This window comes from Falco peregrinus, chromosome 1, assembly GCF_023634155.1.
Source record: "Falco peregrinus isolate bFalPer1 chromosome 1, bFalPer1.pri, whole genome shotgun sequence".
Classification (NCBI taxonomy): domain Eukaryota; kingdom Metazoa; phylum Chordata; class Aves; order Falconiformes; family Falconidae; genus Falco; species Falco peregrinus.
The window spans coordinates 37818181-37840545 of NC_073721.1; the positions used below are offsets into that span (position 1 = coordinate 37818181).

Sequence of the window (22365 nt, forward strand, 5' to 3'; positions counted from 1 at the left end):
CAACAGTTTTTTCAATGAGCAAACTCACTGAACAATCATTGCCAGTATACAGGTGGTTTAAACAAAAACCAGTGCACTAGCCTCACTCATTACAGAGTGATTTAGGTTGGAAAATACTTTTAAGATCATCAGGTCCAACCATTAACCTACCGCGCCCAAGTCCACCTCTATCTAATCCATGTCCCTAAGTGCCACATCTACACACCTTTTAAATACCTCCAGGGATGGGGACTCAACCACTTCCCTGGGCAGCCTATTCAAGTGCTTCACAACCCTTCTGGTGAAGATTTTTTTCCTAATATCCAATCTAAATCTCCCCCAGTGGAGGTTTATGACCTGGGGCCATTTCCTCTTGCCCTGCTGCTTGTTACTTGGGAGAAGCCGCCGATTCCCACCTCCCTACAACCTCCTTTCAGGGAGCTGAAGAGAGCAATAAGGTCCCCCCTGAACCTCCTTTTCTCCAGGCTGAACAACCCCAGTTCCCTCAGCCGCTCCTCACCAGCCTTGTGCTCCAGCCCCTTCCCCAGCCCCGCTGCCCGGCTCTGGACACGCTGCAGCCCCTCCATGTCCCTCTTGTCGTGCGGGGCCCAGAACTGAGCCCAGGGTTCGAGGGGCGGCCCCACCAGTGCCGAGTACAGGGGGACGGTCACTGTCCTGGTCCTGCTGGCCACACTTTTTCAGATACAAGCCAGGGTGCTGTTGGCCCCCTTGCCCCCCTGGGCACCCTGCTGGCTCCTGCCCAGCCGGCCGTCAGCCAGCCCCCCCAGGCCCTTTCCCCCCAGGCAGCTCCCAGCCCCCTGCCCCAGCCCGCAGCGCTGCCTGGGGCTGGTGTGACCCACGGGCAGGGCCCGGCACTGAGCCTGGCTGAACCTCATGCAGGTGGCCCTGGCACATCGGCCCGGCCTGCCCAGACCCCCCTGCAGAGCCCCCTGCCCCCCGGCAGGTCAGCACTGACCCAACTTGCGGAGTTGTCTGCAGACTGAGGGTGCACTGGAGCCCCTCATCCAGATAATCAATAAAGATATTAAGCAGAACTGAGCCCTGGGGAACACCACTTGTGACCAGCCACCAACGGGAGGTAACTCCATTCACCACCACTCTTCAGGCCCTGCCATCCAGCCAATTTTTTACCCAGCAAAGCATACACCTGTCCAAGCCATGAGCAGCCAGTTTCTCCAGGAAAATCCTGTGGGAAACTGTGTCAAAGGTTTTACTAAGGTCCAGGTTGACAACATCCATAGCCTTTCCCTCATCCACTAAGCAGGTCACCTTGTTGAAGAAGGAAATCAGGTTTGTCAAGCAGGACCTGCCTTTCACAAGCCCAGGCTGGCAGGGTCCGATGCCCCAGTTGTCCTGCATGTGCTGCATGACGGCCCTCAGGATGAGCTGCTCCATAACCTTCCCTGGCACCTGTTCCCCCCGATCATAGCACCACTCAAAACAAAAAAAAACCCCAACCAACAAAAACCCCAAACCCTCTACAGACATGAAATGGTACTTTTCATCTCATGAAATACAGTAAAAAGGTACATGTAGAATGTGTTCCCTACCAAAAAGCTACTGCTACTGAATAACTGAGCCAAGCCAAGAAACTGACTTGGAATTCACAACATGAAATACTGAGGTAGGGTATTTCATGCCTCTGAGAAATCATTATAGGCGAGGTGAAAAAAGCATTTCACATTAAATCCAAGTGGGCCAGCTAGCAGCCTGAGCACCTGTCCAGGCTTCAGTGTTTTCTACTGCAGCCACCATGTGCTGGAGTTAGAAGACAGTCTTTTCTGCAACGTTTGAATCTAACGGCTGTCAAGTATCTCCAACTTGAAGATAAAATAAAAGAAGAGAAAGAGAAGAGAAAGCTCATGGCCACCAGCCACATCAGCATTGCTTCTCCTCTTGCTCTCTGCACTGCCTAAACAGATGCTTCCCAGTGCTGCTCTAATCCCTGAGCATCTCCCACTGGCCACATTTTTTGCTTTACTTTCCCAGTCACCTGCTCACCAGTCCCCATGATACATCCAACAGAGTATATCCCATGGAGTAAGTGAGAAGCACTACCTCAGAGGAACTCTTGTCTTAATTGTTTCAGAATTCATCCTCAAAAACCAGCACCACCAAAGAACAGCCTTTTACATCAAGAAGTCTATCCTGTGCTCTTCTGATTGGAATAACATTAAAATTCCTCATTTTCTCAGAGGCTGAGAAGTTTGAGAGGCAGGTAATTAAAGCAAATGTCTATCTGTTTAAGCAACAGCTTAAAGGCAGTCACTTGGGTCTTCCTACCCAGCTGTGGAAAGGCAGATAATCACAAATTGAAGGAACAATATTTATAGTTAAATATCTTACACACATAAGGCAATTATTCAAAATCTGATTAGGCCCATGATACCAACCCACGCCAGTTTCTACTGTGTTGTGAAGTATACAGCAAGACAGGGATCATATGAAATTGAAAACTGGGAAATCACAAGTCCATCATCTACAATATTAAGTGCAGTAAAAGAAAATCACACTGAGCTACTTGCAAAAGAATTATACTTTTATACTGATGTATACACCCTTACTTTCTTTGGTACTGAACAGTTCATAAAAATGAAATTAATATTGCCTTAAAAATGATGGTGCAATGTTAATTTTGCTGTTGTAAAAATAATCCTTGCCTAAAGTGCTTTATCCAAGCATTTTATAAACAGAGACTCCACCCCATTCCTGGCTCGTACACATGCTAAACATTGCACTAAAACTTTCTGTAAAGCTTTCCCATTCTCATTTCTATTTCTATAAATGGGGATTGCAAAGCAAAGCTAGACTGAAGCTTAGACATTATCCTTCTCTCTGTCACACCAAGAAGAAAGTATCAGTATTGTAAAAGGAAGAGAAGCAGGTACTATTTATTTATGGATATTCTGAATACTTCCCGTTTCTAAAGTCTTTTCAAACACAGGCTAGAGCTCTACTCGGTTCTCCAAAACTTACAGAACCAAAGATTTTGATACAAAATTTATTAAAAACTGCAACACTATTTTCCTTTCAATATAACTGTTGTTGCACAAGAGGTCATGATGTACTCAGAAATTAAATTAAGCTCTTCTGTGAAATATCATCAACCAAATAATAGCTTCATAGACGAAACGGTCATTCATCTCATGTCAAAGATCTGGCTGTTCTAAGTGTGACTCAATATAATTTTCACCATTTCAGTACTTCTAAACTTCTGCCACGACTGACTCATTAAACAGCGTTTTTTATTTCCACAGAGCAAAAGTAGTAAATCTTCCCTTTGACTCCAGAGCAGAGGCTTTGTTTTTTTTAAAAAATGACTTTGGTATTCACATGGTACCTTGTGCAGGTAACAGAGATGGGCAACAATAAGAACCAGGGCCTTTGGATAGTAGAATTATAGATAGAAGCATTACAATGGACAGAACAGAACACACATTCATTTGTTAAACATGCATTAGATAGATGGCGAGCACATACATATTTAGGAAAATATATCACAACCAAAGTATGAGTGACTCCTGGAAATATTTTTCTTTTTTACCTGGTCGTAGTGTATACAGGCCTTTCACAATATTTGCCATGGTTGAAGGAGTTATTTGAAACGGTGTTGACTGAGCTTCCAAAAGTAAAGCTGAAATAAAATTAAGAGAATTAGCAATTTTTCTAATCAAGAAATAGCAACTCTTACACATACATTTTTGTATCAAAGAAATACAGTAGCTGTACTTTTTTTGTTATCTGATGTCCTGACAAAGGAAACATCCAGGTACCTGATTGACAATTTAGTTCTTAAGAGTAATAACACTTCAGCTTTAAATAGACATTCTGTTCAGATTATATGATGAAAATGTGAAATAAGTTATTTTTCATCCATTTTCAGACAAGCAGCAGGAGTTGCAAGAAAAAACCGAGCCAGTGATGGCTCTAAGTATTCTGATGCAGAACTGAAGCAAACAATTTATTTTTAGAAGCACACTCATACTGTGTGCGCTAAACACCTGGAGATCCACAAATCCTTGCCTTACAGTACTTAGAATCTTGAACATAAACCTAAGGATGGATTGAATGTCTGAATTAAGTACAAGTAGTGTCAAAAAATAAGTAAATAATCATATATGAAAAGTTGTTTTTCTGAACACAAGTGAATATCTTTATTTCATTCTTGTATCTTCTGTAGTAAACATTGCAATAATTGCATCTTCCACTTGTGGAAAAACCTGCCAATACACGTTTACTGCTTATATTACAATATCCAGCCCTTTATCTTGCCTTGTATGTACAAACCTCAAATACGTGCATTTGAATTACAGAAACACCAAAAAAGAGAAAATAAATCAGTAAGGTTTAAATCAACTGCTGCCTCTCAGTTTTTATTCCTCTACAAAAAGGCTTGAGTAATATATTTACACATTTCTGTACTACACGGAGAACTGACTCTTACAATTCTACCTAAAGGGCATGTTTCTAGTGTTTACATTGTAGAGACTGCTTTTTAAGCTTCAGAGCACCTCCAGTTCCAGCTTCAGCATCTGCCACTACAGTATTTACCACAAAAAAAAATATCTTTAGTAGCATGTTCTTCTCTTTCTGAAACTGTTTATGTGGCTCATATAATAGGGTGATCAAAAAATAAAGTATTTCTTCTAACCGTCAAGTAATCAAAGTTGTTATATTTAACTGCTATAGATGAATTTATTTTAAAAAGAACCATCTTAAAAGTGCTTGCTCATTTCAGCTGAAGCCTTGAGGGGGGTGAAGAGCCTGTGATTTGTTTTGTAATGACATATTTACAGCCTCTTCCCTAAAGATTTTTCAAACAGCCTCTTGACAGCCAAGAAAGATGCACATCATACAGGACATAATGGTTTATAAGGAAGATATGAGACAGTAATGCATAATCCAAACAATGTGTGTGTATACATATACATATTTAATTAGACTGGAGCTACTTCAGCCCAAGCTTCACCGATAGGTTTGCGAAGCATACAGTTCTCTGGACATTTGTTCTTTGTATGCAGACATCAAATTATATTCCTAAAATATGTATAACGAATTATTTAAATGAAAATAAGCCTAGGAATTAATACTGACACAGACCATGAAGTCCAGAGTTAAAAGTCCCTTAACATTTTGAAAGGCGTTAAGAAAATAAACATAGCTTCTTGATTTTATTCCTGATAAACTGAAAATTGTGCTCTCAGTAGTGTCCAAGTTATAACTAGCAAGATGAATTACAAAATATTTCAGAAGCTACTTTATATAACTGTACATGTATAGGACATACTGTGGGAGAGAAAGATGTCATTTGGAGTTGCTTTGGGGACAAACACAAGCATTAACAGAAGCTGTCCAAAACTACATAACTAATTAGAGGGCATTGACTACTTTGATACCTCTGAGGAAACAGAAAATTGCAAGCCACACTTATCCCATCTACAGATGAAACATGAAATACAGTGCCTATACTCTGAGCAGTCGTATGTACGGTCAGCTTTCAATTTTTAATTTTTTTTTTTTTTTTTTTTTTTTTTGTGAGAGAGAACAAGTAGATGGCAGAGAAACAAATTTTTTATTTTATGGTATATAAGAACCAAAGGCAAGAGGCGATGAGTAAATCAGACTGGTGACCCACCTCATTTCTGTCAGTCCATGGTATTGGAGACACGCTAGAGATGCAAGATGCTCCACCTTTTATTCTTCCCTTCCAGCTAATGGAAACCCCCACAGCATTCCCATAAGGAGTCCCCGTAACATGCTCAAGGTGCTGACCAACCAAATTATTTGTAGAAGCAACAGTTTAAGAGGATGTTCCATATCTTCAGGATAGTTCACCATCATAAACATGCAATACTATTTGTTACTTTAAGGTAATATTCACTCATGAAGCTCATTTCACTAGGGATCCCTTGAGATAACACGAAGAGATATATTTGCAAAACAAAGCAAGTATAATGAGCAGCCACTTGCTTTTGTTCTAGGTTACTGACCACATTACCTGGCATTAGAAACAGATTGTATGAATAGAATCAGTGGAAGAATACACCTGGAAATCAATCCTACAGAACTATCTTCTTCACCACTTCATTGCAGCTTCAGAAATTAACATTTCTTATCTTTCTGCAACTGACTACACCACACACTACAATGCAAACTGCAGTTAACGCATACAGGTATGATGGTATTATCTTCAAGAACAATATAACAAAGTAATGCATATATTTCCTGTTACTAATAAAGAAAACTAAAAGAATATACTATTCATTAAACCATACAGTATAAACTAATCCAGCCAACACGTTTTCCAGAAGCTAGACATTGATACCTGAAGAATAAATAGCACTCCTGTAGAACATGCATTTTCAGAATGATCTCCATAAGAACAAACAAGACTACTCTGGATAGAAGTGAAAAATCTCAGTGCAAGTTTATAGACAAAGATTTAAATAAATAAAAGATGTAAAACTTCCTCACGCACAAATTCATCTTCAGTTTTGCAGCGAAACTACATTAACATTCAATCCTGTATTACTTCTTAAGAGAGGGTCACTTAAACTCAAGGAATAGAAACAGCTGTGCTAGACATACTGAAGTTACCTGTTATTTTACAATCCTACAAAAGTTCTCCAAATACTACGGCTTTGGCTCTAGCCTTATTAGAATAATTAATGAGACTCTACGCACAGAAGTTGCACAGATTCCTTCTACCTACTCCCAGAAGCTCCACCTGCGGCACTTACAAAGACAGAGCAGGGCGAGGCAGAACAAAACTAAGCCTCAGATGAATGACAGTGGTAATGACACTATGATAGTATCTGACCACCTCCACAGTGTTTATGAACTAATATTGCATTCTACAGACTAAGTAACCAATATGCAAATAAGTTAATTAACCTGCAAATAGTCTTGAAAATAACTCATGGCAGAATCAAAGAAGAGAAGTGTGGGTTCCCATGATAAAATGTTTTAATTGCAGAAAAGATACAAGATGCTTTGAAATATTGTCGAACTGAGGTAAGACAATACCCAGCATGGCCTCAGGATTTTTTGAGGGATGGTGGAGTAAGTGAGGTATGAACCTGCAGCACTTCAGGCACTGCAGTAACTGAGTTACTCCATTACCGCACAGTAACGCTGAAGAAGCTTGTCCCTTTATGAAGGTTTAAGCTACCGCCTAATTACAGTGGGGTACCTGAGGCAAGATCCGGGACCCCAGTAATTCCAGAAATAGTAGATGGTATCTTAACAAGTTCAAACTCACTTCTTCATAACTCAAGATTCACTTGCAAAACCCAAGATTTTTAGCTGTTCTAAAAAAATATTTTTCTATACTTCGACATTCCTTTCAAAATAGATTTTGCTTGGCAAAGATTTACTGTTCTGCCAAAAAGATTACAACTTTTGCGTGTTAGCTCAGAAGATTATTTTCATCCTTTTGCAGTAATCTAATAGAAGTTCACAGCAAGATGTTTTAACAAATCATATATAAGTACACCTTAGGCAGATGTGTTCAAAGTTGTTATTATTCAACAATGCACTTAAAATTATAAAGTGTATTCCCATTAAAAACAACCCCAACAGCTTCCACAACTAAGGTGTTAATTAAGTCAGCTGCTGCTCTCCAGTCTCCAACAGAAGCAGAACTGATTGCTTAACGAAGCTACGAAGTCAAATAAATGTATTCTGGAGATCTTTATCCCATTGTACAAACTGTTCTCTTTAGTGCTTAATTCCAATATGTATGCAATATTTATACTGTTTTGCAGAATGAAAACTTGAGCCCTTCTACAACTGTGCATGAGATATACAGGGATGCAGAGCAGGAACAATGGAGCTCTCATCAGTGCACAGCCTAACCGAACCTTAATAGCACAGATATCATCAGATCACGTGTAGACAAATCTATAGCGTAATGAATTACCTTCTCTCAGCTTAAACATATAGGATTCATCTGACCATACATACCCTTCGACTTACTGTGGTAAAGTCATATTCACCTTAAATGAATTCCAATGGTTCCTGTATCCCAGCCTTTACTCTCAAATCCAGTCCATGCAAAGCACTTGACTGAACCCCACATGCCAGCAGCAATTAAACAGGGAGGGAACCGCTATGGCTGGTGTCCCAGATGCGGCTGTAGATTTTTGTTGTTGTCCTGGGTTGAGGTTCTTTGGGAGGTTGGTTGGTGTTTTTTTATGGTGGGGTTTTTTCCCCCCTGTTCTTTGGCATTTTGGGTTTGTTGGCTTTTTTTACCTGCTGCCTATTTTATTATTAAATTGACTGATGAACCTTGAGCATATATTACCTTTTCATTACTTTAACCCATGTACAATTTGTACATAACTATCAATCTAGAACTTCAAAAGCCTTTTGCATGAAAATCCTCTGGCTTCACCCTCATGCTTGCAGTTACATCAAACTCCTCAAGATTCTGCATTTTCATTTTCCTTTAAAAAAAGCTAAAATAATTTTTTAGCAACTTAAATTCTTCAAAAGTTTGTAATTAAAATTTAGATTAGAAATAAAAAGTTGTATTTATTACTAATCATTTCCCACCAGGCATTTAAGAAAGCCAGAGATTACTTTCAAAATACTCATTATCTAGCCCAAAAGCTTTACTAAGTATCTAATAAAAATGCTACAAAATAAAAATCAAGTCTTAATCACAAGGAAAATATTCAGTGTTGTAGCAAGAATAAATATGAAAGAAATAAATATGAAAGAATAAATATGGAAGCTATAAATGTAGAAATACATACGTTTGGACTTCTATAATTGGAAAATAAGATGATATTTTCATGTTTCCAATTTTACGAAGGCTTATTGAAATGGGAACGTTGTTCCTATTTCTTTACCAAGGAGCCAGACTAAAGATGACAGTTATTACTTAAAACTATTATTTTCCTATTAAAAAATTCCCTTCCTTTGAGGTGCTGCAATTTACTGAACATGAAATAAGAAAAGAAAGATAGCTGTAACTTTTTAAAATAACGCAGTTCTCCGATAAAAAATTTAGTTCAGTGACAAAATTTGTGTGTAGATTAAGTGTTATTTAAAGAGTTTGAGTGTGTTCCATAATACCTGGTAACAACACATGCTGTTTCGAATATGGTTACAATACAATTACTTGGCTCTTAGCTGTCAAGTTACAGCTACCACTTCAGTATTAGTGATACCACCCTTAAACTGGTGAGCATGTTATTCTTGATTATTCCATCAGATCTGCAGAGCACAGAAGGTATAAGAAAGATTAATAGCTACAAAATCTATCCTATAGTCCTTAAGAGCGTAGGGGTACCTGCTGAGGTTTAAGAGCAGACTGACATTAACGTGACGATTTTTTAAAAGTGTTTTAAAGAAGGAACAGTCAATTATCCTGCAGTAGCAGCATCCCAGCAATCTCCTCACATGCTGGAAAAGTATAACGTTAAGTGCAGTTGATTTTCACTATCAATTATCTGTGTCTACAAATATTCGGAAGGGAGACAGGAAGGAAGGAGGGGAAGGAGTATGTTGATTTTAAGGTTAGAATTAGGAATTTGAAATGAAGGTCATAAGATCAAACTATTTGCCTATGTAGAATTAGCCAGATATTAAACACTGTGAACAAATTCACAAACTTGTAGATGCATAAAAATCTTGTAAAATTACTTTTAACAAAGACTGTGACAATAAATGCATCCCTTCCCTACATCTCAGAAAAGGATCCTTTATGTTACAGAACCTTCTGGCCACCCAAAACATCTGCTGTCAAAAGCTGGTATTTCAACAGCTTTATTGCTGGGGAAAAAAGAGTAAATTAGCTTCTTGTTGTAGAGGGATTCTAACAGAAATCATCCCATTTTAGTGTGGTACAAATGCACTGGCATGAATCAGTGTTGTTTTCTTCTAGTGCTCTGCTACATTGCTTCATTTTTAAGGCCCTTAGGAAGGAATCTTCTCATTTCATTTTACCTATCCAGAGGCATGATTCTAAAGACAGACAGCAAGTCACTCTACAGGCAAGTAATTCTGCCTTTTTTCATTTTTTTTTTGTAAGAAACGTATTGTTTTATTTTTCTGTATCATTCTTAAACTTAAAAAGCAAGAAACATAGCTTTATGAAGGTGGCAGAGTAAGGTTGTGCAGATTGTCTTCTCATAGTGGTTTTGCACACTTTAAGGGAAAAAAAGTAAGTAAAGCAGTGTCCAGGAGATGAGTAACATCCAATATATTAGAGAAAGAAAGATACACAACGTATCGCTTCTGCCACCACAGTTGTCACTCTGTGTCTCGAAGAAAAAAAGAATAGTGATTTCAAATGCTTAAAGGCAGATTCTACATTAATGCTTTAGTTCAGATTAGAAATGTGCTTTTGAAGCAAATTCACAGATCATCCCCATTTACTGCTCCATGGTTCATATGACAGAGCTGCCTTGGAGTATATTAACTCCTTTTGCGCAAGATTAAACCAGATGTGCTTGAACTACTAACTGGCATTCTATCCACAGGACCAGACATTAGCAAGTGCAAAATAAAACTCGTCAAAACACATGTAAAGGCAAACATTGAGTCCTCAACACCAGCACACAAGTGTTTCATACTCTGCAGACCTGCTCCCTTTACCTCACACCACTTATTAACATAGACATAGCCTAAACCGCGCAAGGCAACCTTCAGCTCTTCCTACAGGGCACACATCTCTATGGTCATCAAAACTGCTGCACCAAACCTGCAATGATGCTCTATCGATTTTTGTCAAGACCAGGACACTGGACTGAACTGACTTTCGATCCAGCTCAGTACAGCCATTCAAGAACAAGCCCATTTATGAAACTAAATGTTTTTTACTTATGAAACATAAGCATTAGATCTAACAAAAATGACAGGCACAAAGAGTAATTTCCTGAATGTAAATGCAGAAGGACAGCATACAGAAAGGGTAGGGGCAATGTCTTTCGTAAGAAGCTGAAAAATGAGAGTGTTTTTCCCCCTTTTTACAGGAGATTTTCTCTGCAGTTTGTGCATCAAGCCAGTAACAGGTTGCTTCTCATATGCAGATTGAGACAGATGTCAAAATGGGGGGGATGTGAGATCAAGCAGGGAAAAAAGTCAGTCCAATTCATTTTTTCTTGTCTATCTCCGCCAAAGGGTGAGGCATGGGGAGTGCATAAAAAAGCCCCCAACACATCAAAATAAAACCTGTGTCCTTTGTTGTAGCTGTATAGTTAGGCTATGAACCTGGTATCACAGTCCTTCTCTCAGCCTTTTGCACTACTCCTCTTCTCTTGGGGTACTCACAAACAAAAGCTAGATATGGAATTTATTAATGAAATGCATTATATTTGGCTGTGTACTGCTATAAGAGATGAGGGTTCCTTGCTTCGCTGACATCAATAGGCTTCTGGAGGTCACCACACCAAAACACATCTGCTATGTATGTAGGTCTGGGTGCCTACAGAGCAACACACCCTCTCCTGTGTACCACTGCATAAGCAGCAGGAAAATCTCTGCACAGGAAACATGCTCCTTGATACATTCATCAACTTCTAACAGCTCTAACTAGATTCATTCTTTATAACTTTGTATTAAATTTGTACCTGCTGCAACCAAAAAAGGACAGCTGGACAACTTCATTGTTGAAGAAAAGTTGCTAACAGCTTTCTAACATCTGATTTAACTTTTCAGGTACCTTTCAGAAAGCACCAATGCAGTGGAAATATTCTTACACCCATCTTTATAAAGAAAAACTTTTTCCAACAGAAACAACCTTCTATTGAACTACAATATACCTCCAATAAAAAAATAAAAATTAAGAACACAGAGCAGCAAGATACCTTTACCTCAGCCGAATCCAAGTGACGTAACTGGAAAGAGACAAAGCCATCATACGTAAGAATCTTTTTCACAGTAACTAATCAGAACCTGCTAACATAATGAAATAGGCTGTGAGTCCTCCCCCTCCTCATGTCTTTGTAAAAAGTCTGTTTTCTTGGAAAACCATGAGAAAAATTGCTACTTTTGGTGATTATACATGATAAATTTTTACACTGGGTTTTAGCTCTGTACTCACACAAGCACTGACAAGGAAAACTACATTCAACAATTGCCTACATGCTATTAGAATTTGCATACAGAAAACTGCTCTGTATGCTTAGCTTTCAGTAGCTAATTCTGTAATTATCTTGATATACATCACGAACAAAAATCTGAGACAGCCAGAAGCTGAGAGCTCATGCTTTAATCCCCAATAATCATTTTGCCTGTATGTCACTTGTTTTCAAGCCCATGGTCTAGTTCTGAAACAGTAAATTTCAGGAAATTGCCTCATTCACAGGCTGTGTTATCACCTTCGATCCTGATAACAATTTTATGACCCATCAAGTCTTTCGGCTCTGTTTATAACATTTTCACCAAGGCCCAAGAGGTTTCCTTTCCTCTGGATCAAAAGGATCTGTTTCTATAATCTATTCCTTACTCAGCTGATTAAAGATAGGAACAAGCACATATTCGCTCCTTAGCACAGTCAATTGGAACAAAATCAGAAGTGTTGAAAAAAGCGGTTTTCCCTCTGATAGAGTTCATTTGTCTTCCTAGTTGAGTAACTTCTGTCCAGAAGTACAGACAGATGCTTCTTTGGGAAGAACCAGCTTGTACTGGGTGATATCACCCAGTACATTGCTCCTACAAGAGGCGAAACCACTTCCTGAACTCAAAACACTAACATGGAAGGAAAGAAACAACTCACACACATACAGATATAAACAGCTGAAGTACTACAGCGATCTGCTAAGGCTACCGCTTATTTGGAAGTGCTATAATCAATCTGATACAGCCTACTTTCCCCACAAACACCATCACAGGCAAAGACCAAGGAGAATTCTTCTCCTCAGACTGGCTTCTAAAACTGCTTTCACCTATATGACACATTTAAGTTATTGTTGTTTTTTTTTCCAGTATCCAGATGTTGAGAATCTGATCTACCTCCCAGAGCAGGACTCCAGCCCAGCAGCCACCCTCCTCGTTTTAGTTTCGGGAAGGAGAACAGGTGTAATTGCAAACTCTTGTAATTGGAAACCAAGAGATCTACCCACCAAGGACAAACACCACTAAGCTGTTAATAGCTTTTCCCTTTTGTTAAGATTCAAAAGCAAGTTTGTTACAGGCACTAAGCTGCCAATATTGAAAAAAAGTAGCAATTATTTGCAAATACTCTCTGCCACTGGATTTTTACCTACTGCAAGGATTAGAAACAGAGTTTCAGGAGCTGTTACTCCTTTTCACCACTGAAGACAGTTAAAAGTTTGCAATAAATTGTCATTCTTCTAGACAAAAGAACAAACAGGCAGGATGTTTCCAGAGCACTGAGATCAGGTCTCACCTACCAGGAGAGGCAATGGCTGCACAAGGAGAAAACCCATGTGTTTCTGATTTTTTCTACTTACAAGTCAACTCATGCAGGACTTTAGCAGGAACAAAGACAACATTCTTTGCCACCCCTTCTCTAGTGGCAAGGGGATATTATCTGCATCCCCCTCCCACCTCCCACCCTGTTTCTAAAACTTCTTGTAAATTAAGATGCTGTATCTTTCCTTGTTACACTCAGTTAAGTAGTTCTGCATATAGCAACTTCTCCCAAGCCATTTAATAGAGCAGTCTTATCAGCAATAGCCAGCTTTGGCTTTGTAAGGAGAATAATCAGGTTATATTCACTTAATTCAAATGCATCCACTTTAATTTGAAGAACATTGACTTGATAAATATGTGTGAGTGTAAAATTGTTTCACAAAACACAACTGTGTTCATGGATCTGTGTATTATATTATTTTTCATGTATTTAACTGCTCAGAAGTACTCTAGATAGTAACGCGCTTTTAAAAAAATACCAACACATTTCCTCTACACAAAAAAAGGAACCAGATCAGTGCTTGGGCAGGCAAAATTTGTCCAAGTAAAGGTCACATAGGCAATACTTCTTCTGTAAATAATGAATTCACACCTTAATCACTCTATATTCTGCAACTAAGTGCTCAGATAAGTGCTCCCACCACAGAGACCATTGTACCACAAGTTCATTTTGCATCTTCCTGCCTTCAACCACACAGCACAAGGACTAGGACTGACCCAACCACTGGGAATTTGAGCAAGATCAAACACTTAGAGATCTGTGCTGCACTGCTTTTCTGTCTTCCCCCGCCCCGCCCCCCCCCCCCCCCCCCCCATCTTTTGAAGAGGAGCAGGAACTTTAACTGACCTGAAATGTACTTACAGTCCTTCCTGAACACAGCTTCAAACAGCAATGCCAGCTTCCAGGCTCTGATAGAATGACAAGAAGCTACAAACAAAAACTCCTTTGTACCAAAAACATAGCAACAAAATTTCAAGAGCAAGAGCAGATGTTATTCTTGTCCCCTGTGCCTAGATCACAAACTGATTAACCATTTTACTCTGTTTTTTAAAAAGAGAGGAAAGGCATGCTTCTTCTCACTGAAGTAGCAGCTGCAGCATCCCTAAAAAATAGCCCCAGGATTTCATTTCTCTACAAAGATCATAATTTCATTTAATTTTGTAAGAGTACCCACTCAAAACCTTGGTTTTTTCATACAAGAACACTTTTCTGTTGAACCAAATCTATATCAAATATCAGGAAACAGCACCACACACTGACAATAACATCAGGAAGTAATTAACAAACACTGACTGACCCTATTTTCATAGGGCCCTTACACTTCCAAAACTGAAGGCAAGATTCTTTCTAGTTTGCTGAAATTCAGACCACAAAAGAACAGCTGAGAGTGGCAGAAAATAATACAATACTAGAACTTTTTCAGCACCTCCAGAGCACTATATCATGTGCTGTGTGTCTTTAATTATTTCCCAGGAGTCCATTAGCAGGTTTAGAATTTTATTTAGGTATATTTTTACTCAATTTAAAGATCTTACTACCCAAGATTTAACCAAGTCAGATCACAGTTCTGAGTTTATACATGTCAGTATATATCACTTTACTTACAAGTACGATAAAGACTAAATAACTTAGGTTTAACAAGCCGACAGTAAGACTGAAGTTGCTCTAAACAACAGACCCCATATACAGCAACACAGCTGGTGACAGCTTACTTTCATTTTTCAATGTTTTGTTTTGATTTTACTTCTGCAACTAATACAGAGCTGAGAAGTATTTCAGGTTTCACACACACACACAACCACAGGTCTTTTGCTTTCAATAGTTCACCTGCAATTTCTATTTGATTCTCATATTATCATCCACAGAAAACTAATTACATAGCAACATACACCTGACATTGTTCTAAAGATTTGACCTGTTACCTTTGCTTTGTTATTAAAAAAAATATCATAATAATGTTTTCATTACCTGCAAAATGTATACATATGCATATATTAAAATGTATTAAATTTTAAAGCAATATAAGCAGAATTTACCATGGTCCTGTCACAATAATCTTCCTACTAGGTTTCATGATACCATTAAACCTCTTTGGCACAAAATAAAACATCAGGTCTATGGGCGGACATTCCTCATCGTCCTGCTATTCCCAAGGTGATCTGATCTGCTACACAGCTAAAATCTCTTCTTCGGGAGACCTTTGCAGATGGCAAGAGCAAGACGGCATCAGAGATGATGATCTCCCACTGTTGTAGGGTACCAGGCTCCCTGATGTGTGGGTAGTCACCTTTTTCACCCACCCCTCTCCCAGGATGCCAACTCACAGCGACCCTAAAACCACAGCAAAGCTCCTTTCCCTCAGCCCTTCATTGGAGAGAGGAGGGCCTTGCTACCCAAGTAAATACAAAAGGAGAAATACGCTTGACTCTAGTAGCCCATCATCTGGCCTCCACTTAGCATACAGATGCCAACTGCTTCAGAGAAAAGAGGAGGGGAGCAGCTAGATGAAGACAGAGACACTGCAGTAGGGCTGAGTTACAGAAAGGAGGACACCTGGCTGGGCACTGAACTCAACACAGGGCACAGGAACCATCCAGTTGCACAAAGCACCTACAATTGCAATTCTTCCAGCACACTGGTCAACTGCTCACCACTCTGCAAACTCTTCCAATTTGAACTCCAAGTCTGATTACCTCTGCCTTTGCTAACTGCCCTCTGGAGGGGCTAACTAGGTCAGTACCAAGGTCCCTACGCTCACACAAACACACACAGATGGTGGCAGGTTGCAGGCAGACTCAGATTCGCCACAGGAGTTACCCCAGGAGCACTTAATGGGAAGTGTATCACTTAACACATACTCTATTTGCATTAACCCATTAGCTTAACAGAGAAATTGTTGTCAGCATTATGCAGTTCCCTAACTAGCAGGGATTATCCCAGTACATCATGACAGTATCCCCAGCGGTATCATAATTCTTTGACCACACTGCATTATTAATGACACCTGTCAGTATTTTGATAATGAAATTGAATAACAGCATAAGCAACAGGACAATGAAACATTCACTATGTCATAATCACAAGTCCTAAGAGAAAATACATATTGGTACCCCCAGCTGCTCAAGAAAAACATAACTTCATACAAAGTCATATTTAAAAAAAAAAAAAAAAACCAAAACTGAAGCATGCCACATTTCTGCATGTGGAAGTCTTAAAAATAATTTGTATTTAACTTCACTAATCTTTTGCCATTTTCTCCCTATTTGCTGTGGATTTCTGCAATATCTGAAAGCACTGTAGCTTTCCAGACTCCCATTATAAGAAAAAATTGACAAGTTTACTTACGCATTAGGTTGTAAATGTGCTTTTCTGCAACATGTTCCGTAAACAGCTTTATAAGGTCATCTTTTAAGTCTCTGTTAAGCTTGGTTTCTATGTAAAATTTATTCTGGAAAATAAGACAGAAGGTTTCAAGTTTGTTTTTTGTAATAGCAAATAAAGCAAACTTACTTTTTTCCTGAATAAAAATAGTTCAAAATTTACAGGTCAAATATTCTAGAACTTTAAAAGTGCCTCCTTGGTGACTGCATTTATACTAAATAGAACATTCCTGTACAATAAAAAACCATGTATTTAAAATTAAGAACACATGTGGTGCTACTGGTAACAAACCCACTTACATATAGGTGTTTGGTTGGGTGGGGTTTTTTTTTTCACTTTATATCTACAGATACATCTCCATATCAATCCAGACTGGTGAGTTTGTAGAAAAAACACTTCATTTTAGAACTAACACCAAATAAATGCTCTAACACCAAAGTAGGGCTGGACATCATGTTTGCAACAAAAGAAAACGTTTTTACTAATGTCTAAAAGTGATTAAGCCATTAAAATAAAGACAAATCATCAGTACAACTATACACTTCTGTGGTTCATCATGGACAGTCTCAAGAGGGTAACTACTCAGAGCTAATGAACAGTGGAAGTGACATATACAAATCTACAGAAAACTGAACTGTATTAAGATCTGCAGGATTCAATTATCTTGACCCACTCAGCATTAATAATAAATTCACCTCTTCAGCCCTTAAAGGAAATTCTATTCATGAGTTCCTTGAGGGCCTCTATACCCAACGTACTACTTGGTGTTATTTCTCAGTTTCCAGCCTGCAATTAGTAGCAAGATTTCTTGTCTGTATTTTATTCATAGGTGAGCTTTAAAAGCTGGAAAAAAATAATTCTTTCAAAATAAATCTCTTATCATTTTACAGCACTAACATGCAAGTAGAACAACTGAATTCATCTGGACAACTTGTGTAGAAGAGGTAACCAGATATTGCAGAGACTGTAATAGAAAATAAACTTAATCAAGAAATAAAGACCTGGAACGCTTATCTAAAAGATTTACTAGAGGAATGGATATCTTAAGGGAGAAAGGTTTTTCCACACACTAAATCAAGTTCTTCTATTCATTAAAGCATTTAATATAATTGGAACAAACCCTTAGAACACTATTAGAGCTATCTTTACATTTTTTGTGTGAAACCCATTCTCTTGGCCATTACCAAAACTACACATACCATAATAAACCGTCCATGCAGAAACCACTTGAATTTTCAAGGCAAGCAGTTATTTACTATTAATCACAAATGAAGGCAATTTGAGGGCTGAATACATGCCCCTACTGAAGTTTAGATTTGTTGCAGTGATAGACAACAATCTCAAAAAGATATTTTTTAAAAATTGAGTAACTTCCTACTGCTGGTTCCCTCCCTGAAGCTATCCTACCTGCAGAGGTTTTATAAAGGGCTGTTACTCAGTTGCTTCCCCCTCACCTAGGCCTGTTCTTTGAAGAGACTGAGGGAAAGGCTCCATAGACATAATAACCTGTCTCATAAGAAACAGACTAACTTCACTTGTAATATTTCTGATCAATGCTGAATCTCAATTGCAACAGAAACTCACAGCAACTGAAGATACACATCTCCTAGGAAGTGTTGAGCAACACACCACACTACCTCCTTCATCTGACCTAACTTCCTGAACCACTTCCACATTGAGCTTCCTCACCACATTCTACCACACAGCCACTGGTGTGACACACTGGAGAGACCAGAACATCACAGCACAAGCCTACCGACCCGAGTCAAACCTGACAATGTCAAACTACTGATTCTGCTGATCCTTATGAGTTGACAGATGAGATGCACGCAGCTAAGGAAATAGCTTACTCTGTTCCTTTCCCAGTCTCAAAAGCTTCTTGCATTAAAAGCAGTTGGCAACCTACAAACTGTGACGCTTCCTTTTGTTGAAGGGTTGGAAAGCTTATGCCTTAAGTTTCATAGCAAGAAAAACAACAAAAAAAAACCCCAACAGCAGTTTCAAGCAGAAGAGTTACAACACAATGCTTTCACATAGAACAACTGTAAAATACTTTCACATCTGCTCACTTGGAAACACCTTTTGAAAAAGATGTTACACTTGCATGAATTTAAATAGACAATGAAAAATGATCTAACCAAGTACTTCATTTCCAGTCCACAGTGCTGAAAGGAGGTAGCAGAATAACTATCACCTTTCTCATTCTTGTTAGTGGAAAACCAGGAAGATTTTCTGTATAAGATGTCACTACCTAGGCTGTACCAGTATTTATTGAGAAGTGTGTCAAGTCACCTAAAGGTCTAAATGACAGGTAAAAAGATAAGCAGATATAAATAACTGAGAAAGTCAGATATGATATAAGCATTTCTTCTACAAAACACTGTATCAGTAAAGCAATCTGGCAAACGTTAAGAGACGTATTTGTGTTAATACCATTAAGAGGAGATCAATAAATACTAGAAACAGAAAAAACAGTGTATGAGTGCTTATCATCTCATCCACATATAACTATATATATACATATATACACACACACTTACACTCACGTATACAGACACACACAAAATGCCCTCTAGCTCATAAGCAACAAAGTGCAATACCACCTAGTAGGAACAGTAATATTTTAGAGGCAATATGAGTTTTAATCATTCATATGTGCAGCATACTGTGATATGTACAACCTGTAAGCATCCAGAATAGCCTCACTTAGATTACAAAGCAAAGTTATTCCTTAGGAATTATGCTTAGGAATGAAACACTATGTGCTAAGCTGACTTCTAGTTTAATTTGCTTTATCTTCCCAGAACTTTTGAAGGAGTTCAAACGCACAGAACTTTGGAGGGATAAAAGCATTTTGGGTCTCCATGCTTTCTTGAGAAGTCCATTGTAGCAGCATAAGACCGAAAAAATCCATCATCATGTGATAAAGAAAACCACTAATGCTCCTAACAAAAAAAGGAAAAACTCCCCTGATTGCAAAGTCAGCCCTCTCAAACATCACTCAGGATAAGCTCTGAAACAAACCTTGGTCACCATACACAAGCAAGTTAAGAAAACATCTTTCCTGTATTCCCACCATTCACATACAAGAACGTTATTTGGTATCTATCAGGAAAAACAAAAAGTGTTGCTGTTGATACCAAAACACACAGGACTAAGCCCAAGGCAAAAATACTGTACCTTTTCTGGCCACCAAAGGCCAAAACCCAAGATTCCAGTTGTACAAAAAAAACCCCCACAAACAACCTTGAGCTTTTCCTCAGCATCACAGAATTAAAAAAAATAATATTTAAATGTATATTAAAAGTTTTCCTAAGCAGTGATACAATTACCCTTTCAGAACAAAGTTTATCACTGCAACTCAACCGCCCAAAGCAATCACATCACTACCAAAAAAGGAAAGCCCTGCCACCTCTGCTAAAAAGGCAGAGCTCAACAACTTAGTCCTCTTCACTTAAAAATACACTGAAAGTATGTATTAAAGTAACTGCAAAACTTTAATTTATACTGTAATTAGGCTTTCACTTCTTGCAATTGTTTTTTAATTGTATTTTCTTGTCTAAATACAGGAAGCCACTGCTGCTGCATGAGAGAAAACTTGATTAGAACCTACAATGTAAAATTGCAGGAGTAGCTGTACATAAAAGTACTTGCAAATGCATACAGAGAAAAATGAGGCAAACATTTTTCATTCTGACTTCTCTAGAGATATTTTCCACATTATGCACAGCACTGGTTAATAAATTATTTCAGAGAAAAAGTATGAGACTTAATTTGACATTAGTCTTCAAAGCCAGCTATATAGCTGAGCCAAATCAGCTCCTCTTGCTGCCAAACGCAACGCTAACACCTAGGTCACTAAACTCTACACAAAAGCAGGCTTATAATAAAGATGGGGGCAGACTTTTTAGCAGGGCTTGTAGCAATAAGACAAGGGGTAATGGTTTTAAACTATGAAAAGGTAGATTCAGACTAGATATAAGGAAGAAATTTTTCACTATGAGGGTGGCGATACACGCACAGGTTGCGCAGAGGCAGTAGATGCCCTATCCCTGGACACATTCAGGGTCAGGCTGGATGGGGCTTCAAGCAACCTGATCTGGTTGAAGATGTCCCTGCACACTGCAGGGGGGTTGGACTGGATGTCCTTTAAAGGTCCCTTCCAACCCAAGCCATTCTGTGATTCTGTAACTCTCAGGTCTAACTTGAGTTGTCATTTAAATGAGAAAGTGTTTGTAGGAACAGAGTTTTACTGTCTGAAGAAATCACTAGTCATGCTTTAAAGAAGCTTCTCCTTTAAAACTGCAAGAGTACTTTGACTTCTCTTTGTTCTCAAATATAAAAAAATTACTAATTACTCATTTTACAGGTTTATTACTCATTAACCATTTTTAATATGTTCAGATATCAGACTCAAATTCTAAATAAGAAACCACAGGATAGACAGCACTCCTCCTCTGAAGATACAAACACCGCATCGCAACTGTGTACAACACAAGCTATCAAAATCTATTTGGCAATTAATTATACCTTGTCTGGTCATATAGACAAGGCCTATAATGATTAAACCTGTCTGTCTATATGCTCTTCATGAACATTTTTTCAATCTTAGTTACTACAGTCTTAATTGTTAAGGACAGATTTTGACTTCTGTGATGGAAGAACCTCAGTGACAGAAATGAGCATAAATGAGCATTCAATAAGTACACACCTGACCAGCTTATCTCCATCTGTAAATGGCTATTAAACTATGAGACTGCTTAAACACCTGTCTGCAATAAACAAGTTAAGCACACATAAGTGAAAAAAATGGCTAACATTAAAAATATCTGAATGCAATAGGGGGAAAAACTCCCTTTCTAGTTTTTCCCCAGCACTTCACAACAGGAACAGGTGATAAATAAATAATAAAACGAAATCATCACTAGGAACACATCCTCCAGCTATTAAGTGAAGCTATAGCAACTGAACTTCACTCTGTATTAACTAGACAAAAGAGCACATTAGAAGACACCCAGTTCAAGAAGAAAATTAGTCCTTTAATGCAACAAATCTGTGTGGTAACTCTATGCTGAAAGACTGTGGCAAGTTACTCCGTTTCAGACACATTCTCTGAAATGTAGGAGACCCTTCTAAAAGATACTGCTTCCCAAACTCTGGGAAGCTACCACTGAGAATAATTTTGAAGAGGTCAAGATTTATTCACTCTAAATCAGTTTAATACTTTTTTCTTGAAAAAAATAAAAACATTTCTTGCCCAACACATAGACACTTTGGGTTTTATTTCTAAGTGATGCCAACGCAAGGATGGTTTCTGGGAGAAGGATAAATTCAAGCTTAAGTTATTCATTACCATAAAAAAACCCAACAAACACCCAACAAAAGTCTTGACATTTTGACAAAAATTTTTCATTTCTTCAGAGGTACAGAACACTTCATAAATTACAAAATCAGCATGACATATGCTTATAGCCAATAGTTTTGGAAACTCTGCAAGTATGCCTGACAGTGCTATGAACACGTTTGTCTTCATCCAGTCAATGCTCAATCATGTGACACAGACATTTCCAAGAGACATTTCTTTGTCTTGTCTGAAT

General features: G+C 38.5%; 1 protein-coding gene across 4 annotated transcripts in view; it reads right to left on the bottom strand.

The window, feature by feature from the left end:
* Positions 1–22365, bottom strand: part of CACUL1 (CDK2 associated cullin domain 1) — a 55797-nt gene that overhangs the window by 10809 nt on the left and 22623 nt on the right. For 2 of the 4 annotated variants that reach the window (XM_055803482.1, XM_055803467.1), the window contains 3 exons: positions 16733–16835; positions 14234–14314; positions 3545–3634 (listed from right to left, as the gene is read on the bottom strand). In XM_055803482.1, the coding sequence (XP_055659457.1) occupies positions 3545–3634; positions 14234–14314; positions 16733–16835 (274 nt within the window). The remainder of the gene's footprint in view (positions 1–3544; positions 3635–14233; positions 14315–16732; positions 16836–22365) is intronic. The other 2 variants (XM_055803487.1, XM_013301031.3) reach the window with 1 other exon arrangement.